Consider the following 25,759-nt stretch of genomic DNA (forward strand, 5'->3'; position numbering starts at 1 on the left):
TAACCTTCCACTGCCAGCCACAAAGAAGCTCCTAGATACTCTGTCATTGAACATGTCGGAAATGGGCATTGGTCTTATTCATGTTCCTCCCTCACACAGCGATGCCACCCTGCAGAGCATCTTCTCAAACTGTTTAGTAGAGGAAACCCTGACCATAACTGAGAACTTCCTCCCATCCGATCATGTTCCGATTGCTGCGATGATATCTCTGCAGGCACCTAAGGATGAACGTACACAAGTACAAACTACGAACACTGTCAAGAGAGTATACAATCCAAAATACATCAACATTGGAAAAGTTACTATCCTCTTCCAACTTTACCCATGGAACATACTGGCTTAACATAAATGAGGCTGCCTACTGGCTTTCGAGATGGATGGAATTCATTGCAAGGTCTGCAATGTCCAAAACTTGCATCCTTAGTCCCCACTCAAAGCCATGGTGGAATGACCTCCTGACCAAGGCCTTTAGGGAAAAACAGGCAGCCCATGCCTCTTACAAGAGTCATACGCCAGATTTTCCAAAGCAAGGATGAATTTTCAGAAGAGGAAACAATTTTCTATTGACAATTTCATGAACCGCCATCTATCCAGGGGAAACGTGTGTGGTCCACTAGTCATACTTGCACCCCTCTGTCTTTAGATGTCCAGGAATGGTGTGAGCATGTGCTGCATTTTAAGCGAGATCACCATGTGTCCGAAGCATATCCTTGGAACGAAGCGTTTAACATGTCTTCACCTACTAGTAATACAGAAATTTCCGAAGAACAACTAATAAAAATAATAAATTCATTACCTGACAAGTCCACCATAGGAATTGACGCAATACCTCTGTTTAGTCTAAAAATTGCTTCTTATTTCATCAGCAAAGAGCTCACTCAACTCTACAACAAAGTACTCAAATTTGCACAGGTACCTTCAAGCTGGTTATCATACAGAGTCGTGGCAGTTCCGACAAAGCCTCATGCGAAAAGACCGGCTGACTTCAGACCAATATCAATTGCCTCTCCCTTCCTGAAATGCCTCGAGAAGTGCATCTATAATGATGTAGCACTCGCAATCTTTGCGCATAGGCCAGAACACACCCATTATGCATGCCTAATAGATCTACAGTAACCTGCCTACAGTCATTATCACAGAAAATACTTCAGGCCTGGAATGACAACGAAGATCTTCACACCATTTTTCTCGACATGAAATCTGCTTTTGACTCAGTCCAAATAACACCCCTTCTTGCCTTACTTAAGAGATTCTATGGGATATCCGGAAATATGCTCGAGATCCTCAATAATTTGCTATCTAGGAGAATGCTTCACTTCAAAGGTGATGGCGTTAAAGTCACTAAAAGCGTCGAAGTAGGGATCCCACAAGGTGGTTGTCTCTCAGCCTTGTTATTTGCAGCAATATTCGTTCCACTAATGGATCAAATTCCAGCGTTCCTATCGTATGCTGATGATATTGTTTGCTACTTACCATGCAAATGCCATGTTGGTCCTTCACAAGAAAGACAAACTGCCTCTGAATCTGTAAACAGCTACCTAAATGCATTCTATAAGTATGCTAAATTTTTTGGCCTGTCAGTCAATCCAGAGAAGTCAAACTATCTCATCTTTACGCCAAGTCGGATGACTTCTACTGATACTGCATCTTCTCTACTTCCGGTATTGGCAGGAAATGTCCTGACTCCCACAGATAGTGTCAATTTCCTAGGAGTAATCCTTGATGCCAATCTCACCTATAAAAAACAAATCCAAGCTCAGTATTCCAAAGCCCTGAGAGCGTTCTGGGGAATGAAAATTGATCTGTGCAAAACACACAATAAGAAAATAATCAAGAAGTACCTCACAACTTACTTCTGTAGTGTACTCTCCTATGCCATGGAAATTTGGTCGGCGGCACCACCCACCAGCCTCAGGAAACTATGGGGCCTCGAATTCTGGGTGCTGAAGTGGGCCAACTTGTGGTCGCACCAGATCTACACAACATCTAAATCTACTCTCTGCTGCAACCTGCAATATACGCCCATAGTCCACAGAGCCCATGTGTTAAAAATAAAGTCATTCCTTCATCTGTGCTCAGCTAAGCAGGATCACATCAACATCTGGAACACGGTTGGTTGGCGTTTGCCAGGCAGACATCTCCGTAGTACTCCCTACTTATGCTCAAGGCTCCAGCGGTTACAGAATTTCAAAAGACACTTCCCTAATGTGACTCTGGACACTCTCAACTCGCTCAACATCGACATCGACCTGTGGAATATAGACAAGGCATATCGAGATGGCATCTTGTCATATCTTGTTGTTTGTAAAGGACATTTATGTAAGTGCCGATCTTAGTCGATGTCATTTCATGTTCTGCTCAACTTGTAGTCCTTTTTCGCTGTAATTACTACTTCATTCATTTTTACATTTTAACTATTATCTTTGCTTTGATCTATTAATTATTATTTAGTTGTTATTATTATTATTATTTATTTTTTTTTTTTATAAATAAAAATCACTTGTATAAACAACTAAATGTAAGATTCCTCTGGCTTTCTGTGTAAGGAATCACTAGTGTATAAAATTTATGTTAATAAAGAATCTTATTATTATTATATGCATCCCTACTGTACACCTAAGGGAAGTCATAAAGGAAAAATGCTGTGTAAAACTTTCCACAACAATGCACCAGTGTACAATTCACATGCTGTTGCTGCTGCTTTGAGAGACTAACTTTATAGAATGTACCCATCCACCTTACAGTCTGGATCTGACCCCAATGACTATTTCCTGTTTCGACAGAAAAGAAAAACATATGTGGACATTGCTTTGCTGATGATAATGAATTGACATCTGCTGTTTCTGCATTCTTTGATGGACAGGGCAAAGAATTTTATTTGTCAGGTATTTCCTCATTGCCAACAAAATGGAACAAGTGTATTGAAGTTCAGGGAAGTTACACTGAAAAATAAAAACAGATTTTTGCCTCTATCTCATTTCCTTCATAGTTAGGTAGATAATTTATTGAATGTCCCTCATACCTTTAGCATGTTAAAAATTATGGAAAGAGTCAGGGAAAATTTACTAACCTGTCTAAAATCTTTGAACTGTGGATGATACTTTGCTAAAGACTCCTTAAAATCAGCAAGATAAAGGACGGAGTACTGACCACTCCAGACTTTGGCCACTAAATGAGCAAACTTTCTTGTTAATAGATCACTGTTACTGTCATCTGTTTCAGGATGCTCAATGAAATACTGTATAAATTTCCTATTATTCAGAAGACATTGTAATCCAGCATTCATGAAACACGTATTTCCAACATTACGCAATCCACAGATTCCTGGTATGGCATGGGAATCTGAATATAAAATGAATATTAATGAAAATTATTTCTACAAGCAAAGTCAAAATTATTTCTACTGTACCAGAACTTCACTGTAAAAATAACAATGACAGGTATATTAAAAATATGCAAGAAATTGAATATAAATTAGACTGAGAAATACTGAAATAGTTCAAATTATGTATTTCAACTATTTCAATATCATCTGTAAAAAATTTCAAATTAACTCATAATGAATTCAAAAAATGAACAAGTGTTACAAAAAAAAATAAAGAATTCAGCATGTCTAGTCATTAAAAAAAAAAAAAAAGTGTGACATCTTGTAGAGAAATAGACAAAAGTCAATAAAGAGCAAACTACATAATATCATTATATTAACCCAGTAGAAAGCAACTATCATTTTTTTGTAATACAAGTGGCAATACAAGATGCTAGTAACACCTGACGTATAAACTATAGCATAGCCCTGTATGAATGTTTTTCATTAATAACATCTATGGTAAATCGATTCTAAAATGCATTAAAAATACATTATCACAATCATAATGACAATATTTTTTAAATTTCATAACCTAAGTATTTGTACGGCACATTTTCTCACCAATTTTAAAACCTTAACACAGTTACACACGAAAATAACTCAAGTTTTTATTTTCTTGTCAAATACAAATGAATAAAAAAGAAGGTATAAAAAAGCTTGTTTTTAAAAAAAACTTATATTAAGCTATTCATACCAAATTGTATATCACATAAGTAGTATAATGTGAAATACATCTTCAAGAAATCTTTGAATTTTAGTGTAAGCTTAATTATTTTTTACGAACTTCAACGTAAAATTATTTTTACATGTTTCATTAATTGCCACAGACATCCATTTATAAATTCATAGTAAATTGCCATGCGTTTGCTCAGAAATATACAGTATATATTTGTGCAGCCTTTATAAGTGGAAGAAATAAAATCACGATGTGTCAACTGAAAGGTATTAGCATTAGCAGAGGCATATCATGCAAGAAAGCAAGCTTACACAGCATCAGCAGAAAAAAAAAAAAAAAAAAACATCCTATTTCACACATCCATTTGTTCTAATATTTAAGCCAGGGGTCCCCAACCTATGGCCTGCAGGCCGGATCCTATAGAAATCTTTTTTTGGTTGCTACATATTGTACAAAATAAGGATATTTTTAATCAAAATATAATGTAAATGCGTTTAAATATAATTTTTCAACATTGTTGCAACTCTGTGCACTTCCGCTGGGCAGCAGTGTTTCTTGCGATGTTGGAAATCCCAACAGTGTGAGTGCCTAAGGCTATAAGTTTATAGCCTCGAGTATTTCCAGTGAACACTAGCATTGTGCCAAAAAGTAAAATAGTCAAGTTAAATAAGTGCCTGTTAAAACAATTGCTAAACACTAATATAAATATTAATCAAGTAAGTATTAGTGAAAGAATTGTATGCAATGTATTCTTTGCAGTTTGCAATGTAAAGACGAGTATGTTTATTAATCTTTCTCCTGGTCAGCTGTTCTCATTCAGACTGCAGTCATCGGGCTGCTGCACCGATTATCATGTGCTCCAGGTCAAGCAGTCTGGTGCAAATCGGTTGCAACAATTTATTAGTGCTATTTATATAAATGCGTATTATTTTACATTTTATTTTTAACTTTTAATTTTAGCGAAACAAGATGTCAAGGAAAAGAAAAATTGATTCCGAATGTTGTGTCTTCAATGAACTTTGGTTGATTAATTATTTTTTTATAAGGGACAATAACCGATGTACCTGCCTTATATGAAAAGAAGTAGTTTTTGTGTTGAAAGAACATAATTTTAGCATTATAGGACAAAACATGCCTCAACTTACGATACTTCAAGGAGAGTTGAGAAACAAGAAATTACAAGAGCTGAGCTTTGATTTCAAGAGGCAACAACAACAGATGACATGTTTCACTAATCAGAATTTAAATTTAATTAGAGCTAGTTTGCGAACATCTCAACTCATCGCTAAAGAAGGGAGGGCTTTTACTGATGGCAAGTTTGTGAAACAAATGTGCCTATCAATTGCAGAAGAAATATGCCCTGATCAAGTTTAGCACTTTGCTGCTATAAGTTTATCAGCGTCACTTTAACAAGAAGAATCGAAGACTTGTCTGCTAATGTTAAAGATCAGCTGAAACAAAAAGTTACAGATTTTATAAATTTTTCGATTGCAATTGATGAAAGTGAAGATATTAGCAACACAGGACGATATTAGCAACTCATTTACATATGCAGTAGAATTCAAAATTTTGAAGTCACAGAAGAACTGGCTGCATTTGAAAGCTCGAAGAATAGAACCTCTGGTGAAAACACATTTTATAGCATATCAAAAGCGTTTGAAGACCTGCAGCTTGATTGGCAATTGCTGACAGCAATTTACAACCGATGGTGCAAAGAACATGGTTGGAAAAAATATTAGTTTCATTGGCCATGTCAATAAATATTTTGATTCCAAAAACATCGAAAGACCTATGCAATTTCATTGTGTTATTCACCAGCAATCGTTGTGCAGTAAATTTTTATCTTCGAACTCAATCATGTTGACTATAATTAGTATTGTGAATTTTATACGCAAAAATGGCCTGAACCATCGTCAGTTTAAAATGTTCTTGGAGGAAATCGAAAAGGAATATGCCGATTTGTTGTATCATATTGAGGTACGATGGTTGAGTCGTGGTAATGTGTTAAAAAGATTTTTTCAAATCAGAACTGAGATAGACATATTCATGAATGAAAAATTAAAACCAGTCCCAGAACTAGCACACTCTAAATGAAATGGGAACTTGCATTTTTAACAGATATTTGTTAACATTTGAATACACTGAATAAAAAACTCCAAAGTTGCGATCAACTTGTAAATGACTTGTACTACAATATTAAAGCATTTCAGACAAAATTAAAATTATTTAAAAATCAAATTGAACAAAATAATTTTTCCCATTTGTGTTGTGAAAGTTTATATAATAATATGCCCAATTGTAATTTTTCTACTGACAATTTTGTCCGAAATCTTGAATTATTGATGAAAGTATTTGTTGATTTCGAAAGCAATACAAAATTATTTACATTATTTCAGAATCCACTTGATGTAAATGTTTCACAAATAGATAAAGGTCTACAATTAGAAATCATAGATCTTCAAAATAACGATAACCTGAAAATATTATTTAAAATTGAAACATTACCTTTTATAAAACTTTGATAGAAAATGAATTTCCAGAATTAAAAAAATTAGTAAGAAGAATAATTTCAGGTGCCTCTGTAGCCAAGTGGGCAGGAGTAGTAGTGCATAGCACACGCTTCTTGATTAGACCGGGGTTCGAGCTTGTGACCACCAAATATGGAGGATGCGGAAGGTCAGGGAATGACCACCACATATCCTCAGCCCAAATAAAGGGTGAGGGTTGGCGTCAGGAAGGGCATCCGGCCATAAAAATTGCATGCCAAAACAATAAAAACGCTGACCCCATATAATAATGGGAAAAGGTGAGGACAAAAAAAAAAAAAGTAAGAAGAATAATTTCTATATTTGGTAGCAGTTACCTATGTGAACAAACGTATTCAAAAATGAAATATATAAAATCCAAACATCGATCAAGAAAGACAGATGAACATTTGCAAGACTTTTTAAGATTGTAAACTTCTACTATTAACATTTTACCTAACATTTCAATTATTGCTAAATCAAAACAACTACAAACATCTCATTGATTTACTATTTCTGTAATAACAAATGTGATTATAATAAAAACTAATTTTTGATATGACTATGGCTTTTTTTTTTTTTATATTTACAATAAATATCCCTTGTTTATAATTTTTTTATAGTTTTTCTATCTTGTTTGACCTGGTGAAACAAGAATTGTTAAATCGCTAAAATTGTGTTTTTGGTTTAGTGATTTTAGTCGTCAAAATTGCACTGACTCCAGCCATCCATTTATTATGAATTTTCTATGTGGGTGGCCCTCCGATGAAAAAGGTTGGGGGACCCCTGATTTAAGCTATCAACTTCCACAATGGCAGATGGAAATCAACTACCGGCTAGCTAAAGGCAAATTTCCACACATTCTATAACTGTAGAATACGTGGAAATTTTCTCAATTTAAAATTATGCTCCCTCAGGTTTGCAATCTGAGCAAGAGGAAGAATTCCACCAGCACTGAGCCTGCTCAAACCATTCAAGGCCTTATACACCTCAATCAGATCACCTCACAGGTGCCTAGTCTCCAGATGTCCCTTCATTCCCCTCACCAAACTCATTGCCCTTTTCTGTACTTGTTCCAGCAACTCTACATCTTTCCTAAAATGAGGCCTCCAAACCTGTATGCAGTACTCAAACCGTGGCCTGACCACTGCCTTATACAAAGGGATAACCTCCTTATCCGTAGTAGCAAAATTCCTGCATATCATTGACAAGACCCCATGACCTGCTCTGGCAGCCTCTCTGCACTGCTCAGAAAACTTCATATCTGACTGTACAATTACCACCAGGTCTTTTTCATGCTCTAACATCATCCAAGTGCAATAGTATCAAAAGCCAAAAGCTTTCCTGAAATCCAAGTACAGGTAACCCTCATATAACATGGTAGTTAGGTTCCTTCTAAAATCTTGTGTAGTGCGAAACCATGTTATACATTACTAAAAACCAGTACAAAAAAGGGGGTTACGTTCCAAAAGCCAACAAAAATTTACCATTTTGTTAACAAAACTAAAAAAAAATACACCATTCAAGATTGCATGTATCTTCTGCTCTCTTTAAAAATTAGTAATCTAGGTTTGTTTGTTTTTGCTTGATAGATCTTTGTAAATTTCATCATATGAAACTAAGCATTTTTGAAACCAATTTTCTGTTTAGCTGAACGAAAAACCCAAGTTTACAGGAGTGAAAACCATGCTACCACCCTCGCCTGAGACACACTAACTCAGCCACACTGTGAAAAAGACCAATAAAAATTCCCCCCCGTCATTGACAGAATTCGAACTCGGGTCATTTCCAGCTGGTGTGGGGGTGGCGTTTCTACCAACTGTGCTACCCAGGAGGGCTTCGGTAGTCATATCATTAAAAACTTTCCCCTCCTACTAACTTAGCAAGTTCTACTATCGCACCGATTACATTTTCTGCCAGTTATACCATATTTCCTAAATGAACTGACTCTGACCATACATTTTTCCAACATGGATCGCATTAAATGCACGTTGGAAAAATGTTGGTTTTCCTTCTTTGAGCAATAAAGCTATGATAAAGTCGATACAGTCCATAACTGAAAAATGTTTCCATCACTTCAATAGATTCAGAATAAATTTTTTCCGAAATCCATTGTAACAATTTTCTGATGTAATGAGTTTTAAAGGTAGATAAGCTGTATTAAATCTTGATCTAATGGCTGTATTAAAGAAGTTGTATTAGGTGGTAGGAACATTACTTCAATGTTTGGATGACTTAAATCTTTTGGATGGCCTGGCACATTATCCAATAGTAATAAAACTTTGAAATCTATATTTTTCCACAAGTTCAACAGCACAGAACCTAACAAGGGGATTTCCCAATAATTCTTTTTGCATAATGATTAGCAAGTCAACAGCGAGGATTCACAAAAAAAGAATGGAAATGTTGAAAAATTATATCCAACGTAATAGCAGGGTTTTCCCCACACAAAAACTCAAAAATATTGTGTTATGCGAGGTTTGCTGCAATTCTCTAACCGTGGCTGAGTTAGTGTGTCTCAGGCGAGGGTGGTAGCATGGGTTTCACTCCTGTAAACTTGAGTTTTTCGTTCAGCTAAACAGAAATACCTACATGTTGTGCAAGGATTGCTACAATTTATCAATCATGTTAGAGCTAACCATGTTGTAGACATACCGTGTTATACGGGGGTTGTCTGTATATGATATCAAAATTATTTTTTGCATCCAGTTCCTTTGTGACCACATCAGAGTATCCAATCAAATTGGTCACACAAGACTTCCCCTTAACAAACCCATGCTCTGTCTGAATTATTACTGCAGTCTTGTCAAGATGATCCTGCAATGCTTCTTTAACCAGTGACTATTATTTTCACCAGAACAGAAATTAAACTAAAATGTCTGTAATTACTTGTGCCACCCTTTGATCCTCCTTTGTGAATTGGGGATACATTTGCACATCTCCAGTCCGTGGGGACCTCCCCCGAGTCCAAGGAAGCTCTCATAATTATGACTAAAGGTTTGCTTACTTCCTTTGCCATCTCCGTTAATATAACTCGATAAATCCCATCCACCCCAGGTGCCTTTCTTATACTTAACTTCAACAATTTCTCCTCGACTTTGCTCTCAGTTATTACAAATCATTAAGTTCCTTTTAGAGTTTAATAAGCTTCTGTTCTGAACTTCCCTACAGAATTCCTTGCGTGAATGTAGGTGTAAAATACTCACTCAGTTTGTCAGCTACTTGAACACAATCATCAATTGAACTATTGATATCAATTCATCCCATTCCTTCATTACATAAGTAAAGATGTAGCAGTAGTAGTGGCATGTGATGCAAGAAAGCAGTGTATGAGCTTATGCAGCATCAGCCAAAAAAAAAAAAAAAAAAAATTCACACAACCATTCCCTCTGTTTGTCCAGTTCCTCCTTAAATTTATTTAACCTATCAACTTCCACGACAGAAGAAAGTTTGTTCCAGCAATTAACAACCTGCAGCCTAAAGGCAAATTTCCACACATCTAGTCTACATCTGTCTTTCCTTAATTTGAATTTATGCCCCCTTAGGTTAGTAATCTGAACAAGCAGAAGAATCCCATCAGAACTCAGCGTGCTCAACCCAATCAAGGCCTTATACACCTCAATCAGATCACTGTGCAGGTGCCTAGTCTCCAGCCATTGCAATTTGCAGAACTTAAGCCTCTCTTGGTAAGAGGATCCTTTCATTCCCCCTCTTTACTGTTTTTCTTTGCATTCTTTGCCAATGATTTATTGTAATCTGCCTTTTCTTTCCTAACCTCTTTTATGACTTTATTACAGATTAGCATCTACCATACGCTTCTGAGTTTCCTGATAATTTATATGCATAGTTCATCTGCATCCATTTAGGCCTAAACCTTGAAAAGTATTTCTTAGTTTGTAGTAGGAAAAGCCTAGTACCTTTCAAGATGAATTCCTCGAATGTTTCCCATTTAAAATTTGCACTTGGTAACATCATCAGTTGGTCTGACTGTATGGAATTGAAAAACTGTCTGAGACCACTGTAGTTACTTTATGAAAGCAAAACCCCCTTCCCTTTACCACTAATGATAGTTATGTCTTTAAGTAAATCCCACATCAGTACACTGTGATCACTGCCACCTAAGGTAGTTCCTTTATCTGAAAATTCTTAATGCAATAATAATCACTGCTGATAATCAGATCAGGAGTATTATTCCCTCTGGTTGCCTCTCGAACATGCTGCTGTAGAAAACAATCATCCAATAAATCCACAAAAGTCTTGCTAGTGTGCGACTGACCAACAATTTAATAAAAGCATAGTTTAATAAATGCTGGAGACTTATGAAGAAAACATTCATTGTGTTGGTTAGAGTTTATCAAACTGAAATATAGATAAAAAAAATTAACATTTAAATTGAAATTTTAAGGATAACAAACATTCTGACCCTCTCCGTGGGTCTTCCTCGGTGGATCAAGTATTAAAGACCAACTTTTACTTACATTTCAAAACTATTCAATAACATAAGATATTTAACTTTTAATACTCCTTTATAATATATAAATTAATGAAGTGTTAAGAGGTAAATATATTTTTGTTGTTTAATAGTTTTAGAAATGTAAGTGAAAGTTCTCTCTAATTCTTGATCCACTAAGGAAGACGCACAAAGGTTAAAATGTGTGATATTCCTAGAGATTAAATTGAAAATAAATTATTTTTTTTATCTATAATTCATTTTAATAAAGCATTTTTAACCGACTCAGTGAAGTGTTTCCTTTTCAAGTAAAAATGAAATATACATTTTATAAAAATAACTATATAGTTTTTTAGAGCATTTTTTAAACAAATGCAGGCCCACACAAACACAAGCTCTAAAAGTGGAAAAAAACACACTACTGTATTAAAGATCACATACTAACTGATTTGGAATTTAGATATAAACACAGCCTTACATTATGCAACTTCCTCACAAGGCTTTTTTTTTTTTTTTTTTTGGTAGTTGTTGGCACATCGGCTTCTGTGGCCATAATGCACCTCCCAAGGTTTTTTGGCAGTACTTTGATCCAAGCCCAAGGCGGGATTCGAACCCGCAACCTTTGGGCTGCCAGGCAGGCACTTTACCCACCCCGGCTAGCCCTCACAAGGCTAAATAATTAAATTACCTTTTAAAAACCAATGACAGATATAAAACAATATGTTCATTATATAATCACGTATACTAATCTACAGCAAGAGTTGGAATATTTCATAAATATGGATAAGAAGTGTGGGGGGCAATCATAACAGACGCAATAAAATCTTCTTGGACACCAAGAAGCTTTTACTGAATCTGTTACCATGATAATAATTAATCCAAACTTTATATCAAAAAACATAGGATCTAATAAAAAATTTATATATGTTATCCATGTATCTCTGATTTCTAAGTTTATAGTAGTAATTACCATGACATAAATCTTGAAATTACAACAATGAAATTATAACTTGCCTTGGCTATAAAAGATTTCTTCTTCTTTTCCTATCTGCTGATACATTTTTAAAAATTGAACTATTCTGATCCTATATCACTAAGCAAAACAGAAATACACTTTTGCTCAAAATTGTGTTCATAATTCAAAATTGAATTATGAGCAGTTGCAGAAAATGGTTTCTACTTGGTAAATAGAAAATGGTTTCTATTTGGCCCAAAATTGTCACCAATAAATGAAACTATTCTGCTATATTTATTATAAATAAACTATAGGTAAGGAAATTACACTATTGGCATTTGAGGAAGGGCAAGTATAACAATACATGGTAAAGTTATGCATACCTCAGAAACTATTTTATAAAACAAAACATGGCTGCTGTGGCATACAGGTCCATGAGGAAAAGGAAGAAAAATATAACAATTTCCATAATTATTGATAAATGTTTATTTGACACGATGATGCAGACCATGTAAATTTTCAGTGTCTGAGACTGCTACCACAAAAGTATTATCAGTGTTGTCTTCCCACAAAAGTGTTATACACTTTTGTGGTGAGACCTTGCCAGCAATGGAACATAACCTCATTAAATTTATAACCAAGTCAATAGCTTACCAATAATATCCCTTTCTAATGTTGGTTCTGGATCTGTTGTAAAAAGGGTACTGTGCGATGGACTGGAATAGTGTGCTAGGGAGAAAAAAAATGTCCTTAAAGAAACAGTTAAAATCATATCTACAATAGTCAAAAACATTAATTTACATTATCTAATGGTTAAAAACTATGTAATAGCTATGCCCATGCAATTCTTTCACTCAGACTTTACATTACAAGCGAAGCCATCACACAACAGCCAAGGTAAAATTTTGCATATAAAATTCAAGGACATCTCTGACTATAATAATCTATATGTATGCATTACTAACCATTTATACACAAAAACATATACAGGACTGTGACTCTGATTACATCAATAATAATTATTGTCATGTACAGCTTCTGTCTCAAAAGTTCCAGGTCTGACTGGCATAAAAAGAACACAAAATGTTTAAGAACTACTGGAATTTGTTTCATTCAAAGTAAAGCTTCTTTAAATTCTAAATACAAGAGCAGTAACAGAAAAACCCCTTCATTGGCACTGTACTACCAAGTAGTGATCTAGACTCAGGTAAAGTTTTATACAGGAACTCCCAGACTTAGGTAAGGGTTGCGTTCCGTGGAATGCTACGTAAGTCGGAATTTCCCCCATGCTTGTGCAGCACTCGCAACTGTGCTCGCTGAATTCATTGAATCAAAAAAGAAATGTTCAACGAACATGTAAATAGAATTATTTATTGTATTTATTCAATTTTTTATCTCATGTGCAGAAAAATCACAAAAGCATGCAATTTAAAAAAAATTTAAAAATTATAAAATTACAAAAAGAGAGGAGACGGGCATAACGTCAGTAAGTTTTATCTCTCGAGAATCGTTGCTAAAATAGATGTCTTCGGCTGATAAGTACGCCACTGCGAAGGTTTAGGAGATTGTGGCTGTGGAGAGGAAGATTTAGAAAGGGTCAGCCATTCAACCTTACGAAAGAACATATTAATGGATGATTGGATGATGGCTTTTTTCATTTCATTGTAGATTTCTTTGTAGCAAGTAAACATATCATTCACCCCTCTGTTAACTTTTAAGAATCGTTCGCTGTCAGAACCCATCTTCTCAAACCTCGCCATTGCCAATGCAATTTCACTTTTGTCATTGCCATTTCTCTGGTGATGAAGCATCTCGGCTCCTCATATGGTTCATGCTTAGTCAGCATTTTCTTTCACTATCGCTGCCTGCAAGTCAATAAGTTCTTTGTTAGATAATTCCTTCTCTTCTTCCTCTATTAACTCTCCACGTCTTTGGCATCAACCTCCAACTGAAGTAGCTCTGCAACTTTTACAATCTTATCTGTAACCTCTTCATATGATTAGTCTTTTTCAAATCCTTCAAAGCCTTTTACGTGCCATGGGCATATTTTCTTTCATGCAGCATTTAAACAACTTTTAGTAGTTTCTGCCCAGGCCTTATTAATGTTTAAGATGCCGTGGTAAATATTGTAAGATTTCCAGTCTCTTAATGTAAAATTTTTCTCATCGTCTACTGCAGACAATGCCTGAATAAGTGTTGTGCGTAAATAGTATGCTTTTAAATTCGAAATAACACCCTGATCCATAGGTCGGATGAGTGAAGTTGCGTTTGGTGATAGAAATATGACTCTCATGTTCGAATTGAAATCATATAGATGCATAGGATGTCCACGAGCATTATCTAATAGAAGCAAAATCTTTAAAGGAATGTCATTGTCTTTACAATATTTTTTTCAACCTCGAAAATGAAGTAGCATTTAAACCAATCCTCAAAGAGAGATATTGTTATCCATGCTCTCTGGTTTGATCGGAAATGCACGGGTAGGGTGGCTTTATTGCCCTTAATACACGAGAATTTCCAGAATGGTACACAAGAGTGGTTTTAGTCTGTAATCATCCGCAGCATTAGCCCCAAGCAAGAGCGTGGCCCTATCTTTTGACGTCTTGAAACCTGGCATTGTATTTTCCTCTTTGGCGATGTATGTTCGATCCGGCATTTTTTTTCCAATAGAGCACTCTCATCAACATTAAAAATTTGCTGTGCTGAATAGCCACCTTCATCAATAATTCTTTCCAACATATCACAAAATTTCTCTGCAGCTGCAAAATCGGCACTGGCGACTTCACTGCATACTTTAATGTTGTGGAAACCAGCACGATGCTTGAACCTATTAAACCACCCATTGCTTGCCACGAACTTGGGTTGGCGTTTGCCGTACTTATCCTTAGTATCTTTATAAATACTTGCTTTTGCTTGAATGGTCATTAGACTCAGGGGCACTTGCTTCTGAATATGATTTTCCATCCATATTATTAACAGCTGTTCCATTTTCGATATAGCACCTGAACACTGTTTTGTGTGTTGATCTTAAGTGTGTCGATCCTTTAGCATGTTCTTTTACACACACACACACACACACTGTTCCTTAAAATAGTATTCACTGTTGAAGCAGCAAGACCTAATTCCCTTCAATAGATGACAAACTTTGTCCTGCTTCGTATTTCTTAATCATTTTCAAATCAATTTTGTTTCATTTCCTGGCACTACCACCACTTGCGCTTTCCGTTGGTCACTTTCCCTTCATCATTGTAATGCGTAAATAGGAATGAAGAGAAGTTTCTGAAGTTTTGTATGATTGAAGATTTCAGTGAAGGGGAACACATTTCACCATAATAGCATAAAAACCCACACAATTGCAGTTATCGGTATTATCGCAAATGCAATAAGATCGAGTTTACTACCCGTTTATAATTAAAAAAAAAAAAAAAATTATATGCACTAACAAAAAAGCCCAATAAACTGTAAAGTGCAAATTGTTTTTATTGTTTTTTGCTCATGACCTCCAGAAACCTGCTTTAGAAAAATATCACAAAGGCATTCAAAATTGATTCTTATAACAGGAACATATGATAACAATGAAAGGGTAGTGCAATTTTCATTATAAATATGACCTTTTAGCTTAGTTATATAGTGAAAATTTCAACTTCCAGGACTTGGAATGAATTACAAATAAAAAAACAAAACAATGTTTTATTGGGTTCGCATTACAATATTTTCACGATACCTCCATTTATTCCTATGGGATGCAAAATACATTTCCGGAATTTTTTTAAGTTTGCACCAGCCGACAAAAACTTACATAAAGTCGAATTTCCATAAGTCAAGTATTATGTAAGTCGGGGGAGTTCCTGTATTTAAAAATTTAGTGGAGGGTATTTTTAAGAGTACTTTGTTGTATTAAAATTAGCATTTTTATTGAATGCACTGATGTATTTTTAAATTTCAATTTAATTTTATCTAGCAGTAAATATGGTTTTCACTAGAAATAGTAAGAACAGCATGATTCAAAGCACAGAATTTTCAGTGGCAATTCACTTGTAATTCACCACTGAAAATTCTGGCTTATACTTATTGTGGCAAGCACTTAGTATATACAGTAATTTTTAAAGTTTTACATTCATAAAATAAATTTAACTCATGTTAATAAATAAATGTTTGTCCTTATAAAATTGTTGTCGTGAGGAGCTCACTAACCCTAACATGTATTAAATTAAATACACAAATAAATATTGTTTTTTCTATAGATAGCCAAGGCCAGAAAAGTGCATGATTTCATTAAAACTTCATACATAATCAATTATTAATAGCAGCTGGATTTTCAGAGTCCAGGAACACCGCACTGGACTGAATTTTTTCAGATTGAAATCTAAGTTATAATTTTTGGCAATAAAAGCAAAATCGAAACTGAATATTCATTTCTGATTTTTTTACATTATTATTTTTTCACATCAGTATGAATGCTACTAACAAGAGCTGTGCATGTACCACAGGATTGGCCACCTCCGTATGCATCTAGTATACATTCAAACCACAAGATGCAGAGGAATTTTCAGCTACATTTTCCAGAATGGAAAAAAAGTGTCTTATGGCCTGGAAAATATGGCATATTACATGTAACACTGTTCCAGAACTGAATATTATTAATATAAATTTTTATATGTGCTGAAATGTAAAAACTGGGGTTCTTAAAACAAATACATACAGGACACAGAATTTTTGAAGTAACCACAAAGGAATTAAAGAGCTTCATTATGACCCTTCACAAGAACACAAAATGTATGATTAAATTCCTTCACAAAAAATTTAAACAAAGGTTCACCCACCATAATTTCAGAGCCCTCAGAAAAAAAATCAGGGTAACAGAGTAACACATCATCAATATATCTTCAACAAATATATATATATATATATCTTCAATATATTTTAAAGATACTTTATAATCTCTCAGTATGGATTAAAAAAAGTATCTTCAAAATATAATGCATGGTACAGATTACACCATGCATTATATTTTGACAAAACAAGCTGAAGGTTCTCTTCAACTCTGAAATCACAAGACTCAAATCATAGACATACTTGATAAAAAAAAAAAAAAAAGAGGTTTTATGTTGACAGGATTGTCACCTCATTTTGAAAGAAAATTTACCCTTTCTAACTTGAAATTATAAAGTTACAACTTTATAATTTCAACATGCTGCCTTCCCACTCCCCACCAAAAGAGAGTTTCTGGGCAATATATATTTAAGCCACCACAAGAGGTTTTCCAAAGAATTTGGAAGTTTGTGAAAACTGTGTACATAAATGTGTTAAGGTCTTGTAAGCAAGGAATAAATATTTTCATAAAGGTTGTCTCTTGGCAAGCTTCCATCTTATGGTTTGCCTTCTGCATTTTGCAATTTGATAGCCAGTTTTCTCTCCAATTTCTTACTGCAGATGATGGTAGATGGCTTGCTGGCTACTAAATTCTCAACTAATGCTAGTATTCCCAAAGGTTTAGTTATTTCTCTGACTCTTTTCCTCTGTATATGAATGACCATCCACTGTCTGGAAATCCTATCCTATGCATGGCTTTGCCAATGATAGCACACTACATTCCATCTTCCAACTTGAGAAATCTTGCTGTACACAAACAGTTTCAATGTTTCAAATATCCACCACCAATTTCTTAAATGCCAATTTCCAGGTGTAGAATTCTCTACATACAGGAAATGGACAAAATAAAGAAAATACCTGTGATAAGAGTTATCACAGGTGTTATTAACACCTGTAATAGCTCTTATCACAGGTGTTTATAACTCTTATTACAACCTGTTAACAGGAGTTAACAGATTGTATTCTACATGAAATATATTAAAATAAATCTTGAACTGTCTTAAGAGGAATATCAGACCATCCTTCATGTAGGAATGTTTTCAAGCTCCTCGAGCAATGTAGGTGGAGGAAATCTGCTTCTCACTCTCCTCTCCAAATATGCTCATAGTGACTTAATAACATTTAAGTCCAGTGATTGTGCAGGCACTTAGCCTCAATTTCATGCTCCTCAAACCAAGATTAAACACATCTGTCTGTGTGTATTGGAGCATTATCATCTTGAAACATGGCATCATTTGTGGGAAACAATGTTTGCACCATAGTATGAACCTGGTCACTCAGCATAACAAGGTAATCAGTGGCAGTTACTAGCCCATTAAGGCTGATGATAGGACCTAAACAATATCAAGATAGCTGCCCCAACCATTGTTAATTCTACTCCACATTTGACGGTTGTCACAAGACAGTCAGGATGATGCCCTTCCTTTGGCAGGGTATCATCCTGACTGTCTTGTGTCAAGTGCCCAGTTTTTGTGCATCTTACACCACTACATCCTCTTCAAAGCATTACCATCAATAACGAGTGGCTTGACAATAAATTTCAGCTTTATGAAGTTCTCACTGAACTGTTTCACTAGAAACTGGATTGTTCACTGACATTAAGTTCTGCAGTTATTTTTGAGGCAGCAATTTTATGTTTTTGGGCTATAATCTTTTTCAGTGTCCAGCAGTCCTCTTTCAACCAGCTGCGATTTTCCGCCACAATTCGTCTTATCTGATTTTGTTTTTCCATACTTGGAAAATGCAGACATCACTTTTAATACAATTACTCTTAATACATTAAACAAATCGACAGTTTTAATCTGATGACCCTGCTAAACATTCCCCAACAATTTGACTTCTTTGGAATTAAGACAGGTTGGTAATTTTCTTCATTTACCTTTTTATATTATCTCTAAATAAACATCAGCTTTTATTGTCTTTTCTTCACAGTACTACTTGCCAGAAACAAAAAAAAAAAAAAAAACATTACTGTATTTCATAAATACATCATTTACAAACACAACTACTTTCATATCAGGTGTTTCCATTATTTTGTCCACTCTCTATAGTAGCAAATTAATTAAGCCTCCCAAATGCTAATGACTGAAATTAATGCAGAGAAATGTATTTTATTTGGCAATTCCAAAAGCTTTCATATTTATTCAACATTGTACTGGCTACATAATATGCACAATGTTAGTCTTAAATACACTAAAAAGAGTAAGTTGTGTTAACATATCTAAATATTAAAAAATTAAAAAGAAAATAAATGTATTTAAATATTATGAATGTTTACTTTTGTTTTCTTAATAGTCGGTTTGATAACCATATGAATGTATTCAATTTTGCATGTTATGATAACTGAAACTATGTTGTTTAAGTTACTCCATTCAAATGTGTGAACCATGCTTCACTATGAAAATAAAAAATCATACCAAGAAAAAATGCAACACAAACATGTAATTTCTGTGATGTAATTAGAAGATTACAGATTGTTTAAAAAGGACTTGTGGTTATGAACAGCTAGAGAATACTGAAGGAATTTAAGCCCTTTAAATAACAACAACAATACACATGCTATTTCCATTTATTGCTAAATATATTTTAAAGAAGTTATTCAAAATAACCTTTTTGGAGAAAGTTATTTGCCTAAACTAACTAACTAACTAACTAACTAACTAAAATAACTAACATATTTACACATTCATCAGTTTACATTACATTCCACAGAAGATATATGGAGGTAGCCATTTTTGTTTGTTGCTGTTGTTCTTGATGAATGCAAGACAGCCAGTGTTTATTATTAGAACATGAACAGTTATCATTGTCAGTACATGAAGCCTTGTTTATGCTTGTTTAGCAGCTTGTCAAGGACTTTAAATCTTTGAAGAAAGAATTTACAGAAATGTTGCAATGAACTAAGTCTTTACCTTAAACTGATATGGCTTTGTATGATGGATGATATGATGTTTAAATGCTCTTCTTTTAAAAACTCCTTAATTTTGGTTGTTGTTGAATACAGGTAATCCTCGTATAACATGGTAGTTTGGTTCCTACAAAATCTCGTGTAATCCCATGTTATATGGGACTAAGAACCAGTACAAAAATGGGGATTACATTCCAGAAGCTAACAAAAATACAGAATTTTTTTATAAATATCGGAAACTTAATTTTTATAGTAGTAGTAACTTAAATAGTAATAACTGAACAAACAACCTACCTTATAAACTGTAATACTTATATGTCAGATAATGTATGTTCATTTAATTTTCTTCCTCTTCATTGCTGCTAAGCACAATCTCTTCTGCAGCATCTAGATTTCTTGTACCTTCTGCTCTCTTTAAAAGTCACAAACTGCAAGTTTTGAAGTCACAATTTTTTATGGCCTCAAACAAGCACAAGTTCAATAGCATAGAACCTAACCCAGGGATCTCCCAACAAAATACAGTGGACCACCCACTTTAAAGATATAAAGCACAAATTTAACTTTTACTTTACCAATTAACAAAGTTAAATTATACATGAAAATCAGAAGAATATTTGCAGTTAGCAAAATAAATTTACTTTATTAATACGTACTGTAATATGTACATACTAACTAATTGATATTTCTATTCACTGCCTTTTTTTTTTTTTTTGTTGTAAAATTTAAAAGAGTAAAAATGATAAGCAATTAATAACAAAGAACACAGCATGCACAAGTTGCAACAAACACTATACGCACAAGTGAGATACGGAGAAATCAGTTTCTAAAAATTTTTTTATGTTTTTTATATGATTGAGTATTTCTTGGAAGGGGAAACACATTTCACCATAATAAGAGTCTGCTGACAAGGCTAGTAGGGGCCAGACATGTTCAAAGCCGCAAAGTGGATTTTTCTTATTTATTGATTTGAAATTGTTTTTCTAAAACTTTTGATTTAAATTTAGTAGTATAGCATTATTTTGTGATTTTCTGATTAATTTGGTGTATTTATTCTTTACTCGGCCTTGCAATTGCATAAAAGTATCGGTAAGGGTATCCACGTGTTACAAGTCGCAACTCCGCTGAACGAGAAGTTTTTTAGCCATATTTAGCTGCTTATTGAATATTTTTTACATCAAATTATTTTTTGTAAGTAGCTTATAGACCTAGTAAGGATCGTTACTTTATTCTGAATTGAGACAGCGAGATTTGAAAGTTAATTAATACTTAAGTGTCCACAGATTACCATTCGTAACTTCCCGCCTTTGCCCTTTTCATACAATCGTTATATATCGAACCTAGATAGCGTTAGTATACTATAGGTTATAATATTTTCGGTGATCGGTAAAATCTATTAAACTTGTTGAACTTCATTGGCATTTAAATTGTACTTTTAACTAAATACATATGCCAACTTAGATTACAAACGTAAAACATAATTAATTAATACATAACTGATATGGAAGTTATATAAAGGGAACTCGGAGATAATTAATACTTAAGACTAAAAAATATATATCGCGTTATAACTGCGTTGGGAGATAAGTTAGGGTTATAAACTGAAATTGAAATTTTATTTAAATTAAAAGAAATCATGACTCAGACCAGAGCAGCAAAACAAAAGGCTAAAGCTAATGGAAGTGCTGTGGCTCAGAGGAGAACTGAGGGGGGCAGTTGCCTTCTGAATCACAGCCTTCTAAAATGCACAGCTTGCATGATATTTGTGGAGCATTCGGGTACGGGACACGATATTGCCATGGGGGATGTCTTTGTGTGTGCACGATGCAAGGAGTGTATTGAAATCAGGCAACAACTCAGCATTCTTATGGGCCTATATGAGAGCTTGAAGGACAGGGTGGATGCCCTCGAAGGAACTAAATTGAGGGGGCCCATCAAGCTCTCAGCTGCCCACATCAACGCCAGAGCTTGCACTTGGTCATCGCGCAACACAGCGGCAACCCCCAAGGCAGAATGCGCTGGTCCCAAAGGAACTAGTAGTTGTTGGTGACTATTGTCAGAGAAACGGGGAACATGCTTTGTAAAAAGGATAGGTGGAACAGGACCAGGGTATGTCTGCCAGGGGCAAAGGTTGATGACGTTGTAGAGCAGATATCATCTTTTAAGGGCACAAAAGGTGATATAGTTGTACACGTTGGCACTAATGATATCAAGAGTAGGAGACCGGCAGAATTGCTTAACAAGTACAGGTCACTGTTGAAAAAAAGCTGTGAAATAGGGTTGAATTTGAAAGTGTCTGCATTTCTGCCCAGACACGATAGGAGTGAGTATATGATGACAGCCTTGTCAATCAATTCGGCCCTGGAAAGATTGTGCAAGGCTCAAGGGGAAGAATATTTTTCAGCCTGGACTGTACTTGTTAACAGGAGAGATTGCTTCTACAGGGATAGGATACACTTAAATAGAAAGGGTGCAAGAATATTTGCTGATGCTATCGAGGCAGTGTTAGGTGGGTCGGAAAACTGCTAGCTTGGGGGGGGGGAGACAAAGACAAATAGATTAACAGTAACCACTGGCAGAGGTGAAAGAGATTCTTGCACTGCTTCTATTGGAATGAGCAGAAGCCTGAAAAACAAGATGCAGGATATTTCAGAGACTGCTGGGAGTCATTGCGGTACAAGTAAACACATGGGTTGTGTTAGGGTAGCTAAGAATAGAAATAGGTGCATGTATACTTGCGTGCACACCAATGCTAGGAGTTTAGTAAATAAACTTGATGAATTTCAGATATTGCTCAAAACATCAAAGGCAGATATTGTTGAGATATCAGAGACGTGGTGTCACGCAGATATAAGGAATGCAGAACTGGAATTTGGGGAGTACGTCTACAGAAAGGATAGACTGGATAGGAAGGGAGGAGGGGGTTATACTATTAGTTAAGAAATATATAAAATCCAAGGAAGTGAAGCCAGTGGATATCGCTGGACAGTGCAGTGTCGAGTCAGTTTGGTGTGACATAAGCATTGGGAGATCAAAATTGAGAGTAGGAGTGTGCTATAGGCCTAATGACTCTGATGAGTATAATAAGAAACTGTACAGGAAAATAGAGTGGGCCAGTAAATCAGAGAGTCTTATAATGGGAGATTTTAATTTCCCAGATATTGACTGGAATTTGGGGGATGGTCACTCACCAATTGTGGATTTATTGGATGATTGTTTTCAACATCAGCATGTTCGGGAGGCAACTAGAGGGAGGAATACTCTTAATTTGATTATCAGCAGTGATTCTTCATGCATTAAGAATCTGCAGATAAATGAACCACTAGGTGGCAGTGATCACAGTGTGCTGAAGTAGGATTTACTCAAAGAGGTAACTACCATAAGGGTAAAGGGAAGGGTTATTGCTTTCGTAAAGGCGACTACGATGGACTGCAACAGTATTTAAATTCTATACAGTGGGACCGACTGATGATGTTACCAACAGCAAATGCAAAATGGGAAGCATTCAAAGAACTTATCTTGGAAGCTACTAGGCTTTACATACCACCTAAGAAATATTGTTCAAGGTTTAGGCCTAAATGGATGTCAGATGAACTGATGAGGCATATGGCAGAGAAAAAAAAAACATGCATGGGATACATACAAATTAACACATGACACAGAAGCCTATGATAGATACAAGTTGATCTGTAACCAAGTTACAAAGGAGGTTAGGCAGGCGAAGGCAGATTACGAGAAATCTTTGGCAAGGGATGCAAAGAATAACAGCAAAGAGTTCTTTACTTATGTAAACTCTAGAAGGAAGGGGATGAATCAGATTGGCCCACTTTATATATCGATGGGTCAACTGTTGATGATCCTGCTCAGGTAGCTAACAAACTAAATGAATATTTTGCATCGACTTTCACTCATGAGGAGTTATTTAGCGAGGGGAAAGGCAGAGGTGTATTCAACTCTAGCAGTAAACTAGTTAATCTTGTGATAACTAAGAGTAAAGTGGAGGAGAAATTGTTGAAGGTACCCATGGACTGGAGAAGTGCAAATGTGACCCCAATTCACAAAGGAGGATCAAAGGCTGACACAAGTAATTATAGACCTGTGAGTTTAACTTCTGTTCCAGGAAAATTAATGGAGGCACTAGTTAAAGAAGTACTGCAGGATCATTTAGACAAGACTTCAGTTATATCTCGGACACAGCATGGTTTTGTTAAGGGGAAGTCTTGCCTGACCAATTTGATTAGATACTATGATGCAGTCACAAAGGAACTGGATGCAGGGAATAACTTTGATATTATATACTTGGATCTTAGAAAGGCTTTTGATACTGTTGCACATGGAAGACTGCTGCACAAATTGGAGCAGTGTAACACTGGAGGCAAATTGCTGCTGTTAATAAAGGGGTGGCTGAGGGGGAGAAGACAGAGAGTGGTAATCAATGGACACTGCTCGTCGTGGACTAATGTTATTAGTGGAGTACCTCAGGGCTCAGTGTTGGGTCCATTATTGTTTTCTGTATTCATAAATGATATTGATGATGGTATATCAAGCTTAATGTCGAAGTTTGCGACGATACAAAGGTAGGCAGGGTTGTCAAGGACACTACTGACACTATGCTGCTGCAACAGGATCTGGAAAGGTTGAACAGATGGGCTGAGAGGTGGCAAATGAAGTTTAACATTACATTTGTCAAAGTACTACACATGGGAAACAACCCCAGAGCAACGTATCAACTCTGTGGTACTACATTGACAGGGGTAGAGAATGAAAGGGACTTGGGGTGGTTGTGCAGGCAGATATGAAGTTCTCTGAGCAGTGCAGACGGGCTGCAAGAGTAGTTCATGGTGTATTGTCAATGATATATAGGAACTTTTCTAGCAGGGATAAGGAGGTGATTATTCCCTTGTATAAGGCAATGGTCAGGCCACACCTAGAGTACTGTATACAGGTCTGGAGGCCTCATTTCAAGAAGGATGTAGAGCTGCTGGAACGAGTACAGAGAAGGGCAACAAGATTAGTGAATGGAACAAAGGGGTGCTCTTATGAAGAAAGGCTTAAGTTTTGCAAATTACAGTGTCTGGAGACTAGGCACCAGCGAGGTGATCTGATAGAGGTGTAACAAACCTTGAATGGTTTGAGCATGCTCAATGCTGATGGGATTCTTCCTCTAGCTCAGAATAATCACCTGAGAGGGCATAAATTCAAATTGAGGAAAGTCAGATGTGGGATAGACGTGCGGAAATTTGCCTTTAACCAGGGAGTGGTTGGTCGGTGGAACAGACTTCCATCCCTTGTCGTGGAAGTTGATAGCCTAAATAAGTTTAAGGCTCAGCTGGACAGGTATTTTGACCGAACAGAAGGGTGAAGTGGAAGTGGTTTTTTTTTTTTTTTTTGATGCTGCATAAGCTTGCTTTCTTGCATCAAATGCCTCTACTAATGCTAATGTGAAAACCCACAGAATTCCAGCTATCGGTACTACAGCAAATTAGCATTAGTAGAGGCATTCTTCTCTGCCATATGTCTCATCAGTTCATCTGACATCCATTTAGGCCTAAACCTTGAACAATATTTCTTAGTTGGTATGTAAAGCCTAGTAGCTTCCAAGATAAGTTCTTTGAATGCTTCCCATTTTGCATTTGCTGTTGGTAACATCATCAGTAGGTCCCACTGTATAGAATTTAAATACTGTCGCAGTCCATCATAAGTGCCTTTACAAAAGCAATAACCCTTCCCTTTGCCCCTAATGGTGGTTACCTCTTTGAGTAAATCCCACTTCAGCACACTGATCACTGCCACCTAGTGGTTCATTTATCTGCAGATTCTTAATGCATGAAGAATCACTGCTGATAATCAAATCAAGAGTATTCCTCCCTCTAGTTGCCTCCCGAACATGCTGATGTAGAAAACAATCATCCAATAAATCCACAAAAGCCTTGCTAGTGTGTGAGTGGCCAACCCACAAATTCCACTCAATATCTGAGAAATTAAAATCTCCCATTATAAGACTCTGAT

The 25,759-nt window shown here is 35.7% G+C and overlaps 1 protein-coding gene across 2 annotated transcripts in view; it reads right to left on the minus strand.

The window, feature by feature from the left end:
- Positions 1-25,759, minus strand: part of LOC150091711 (uncharacterized) — a 295,133-nt gene that overhangs the window by 204,285 nt on the left and 65,089 nt on the right. For both annotated transcript variants that reach the window (XM_090376590.1, XM_090376580.1), the window contains exons 4-5: positions 12,628-12,702; positions 3,071-3,342 (exon numbers count right to left, since the gene is read on the minus strand). In XM_090376590.1, the coding sequence (XP_090232716.1) occupies positions 3,071-3,342; positions 12,628-12,702 (347 nt within the window). The remainder of the gene's footprint in view (positions 1-3,070; positions 3,343-12,627; positions 12,703-25,759) is intronic.

Source organism: Mastigoproctus giganteus, chromosome 1 (assembly GCF_048544385.1).
Source record: "Mastigoproctus giganteus isolate SK-2022 chromosome 1, ASM4854438v1, whole genome shotgun sequence".
Lineage (NCBI taxonomy): Eukaryota > Metazoa > Arthropoda > Arachnida > Uropygi > Thelyphonidae > Mastigoproctus > Mastigoproctus giganteus.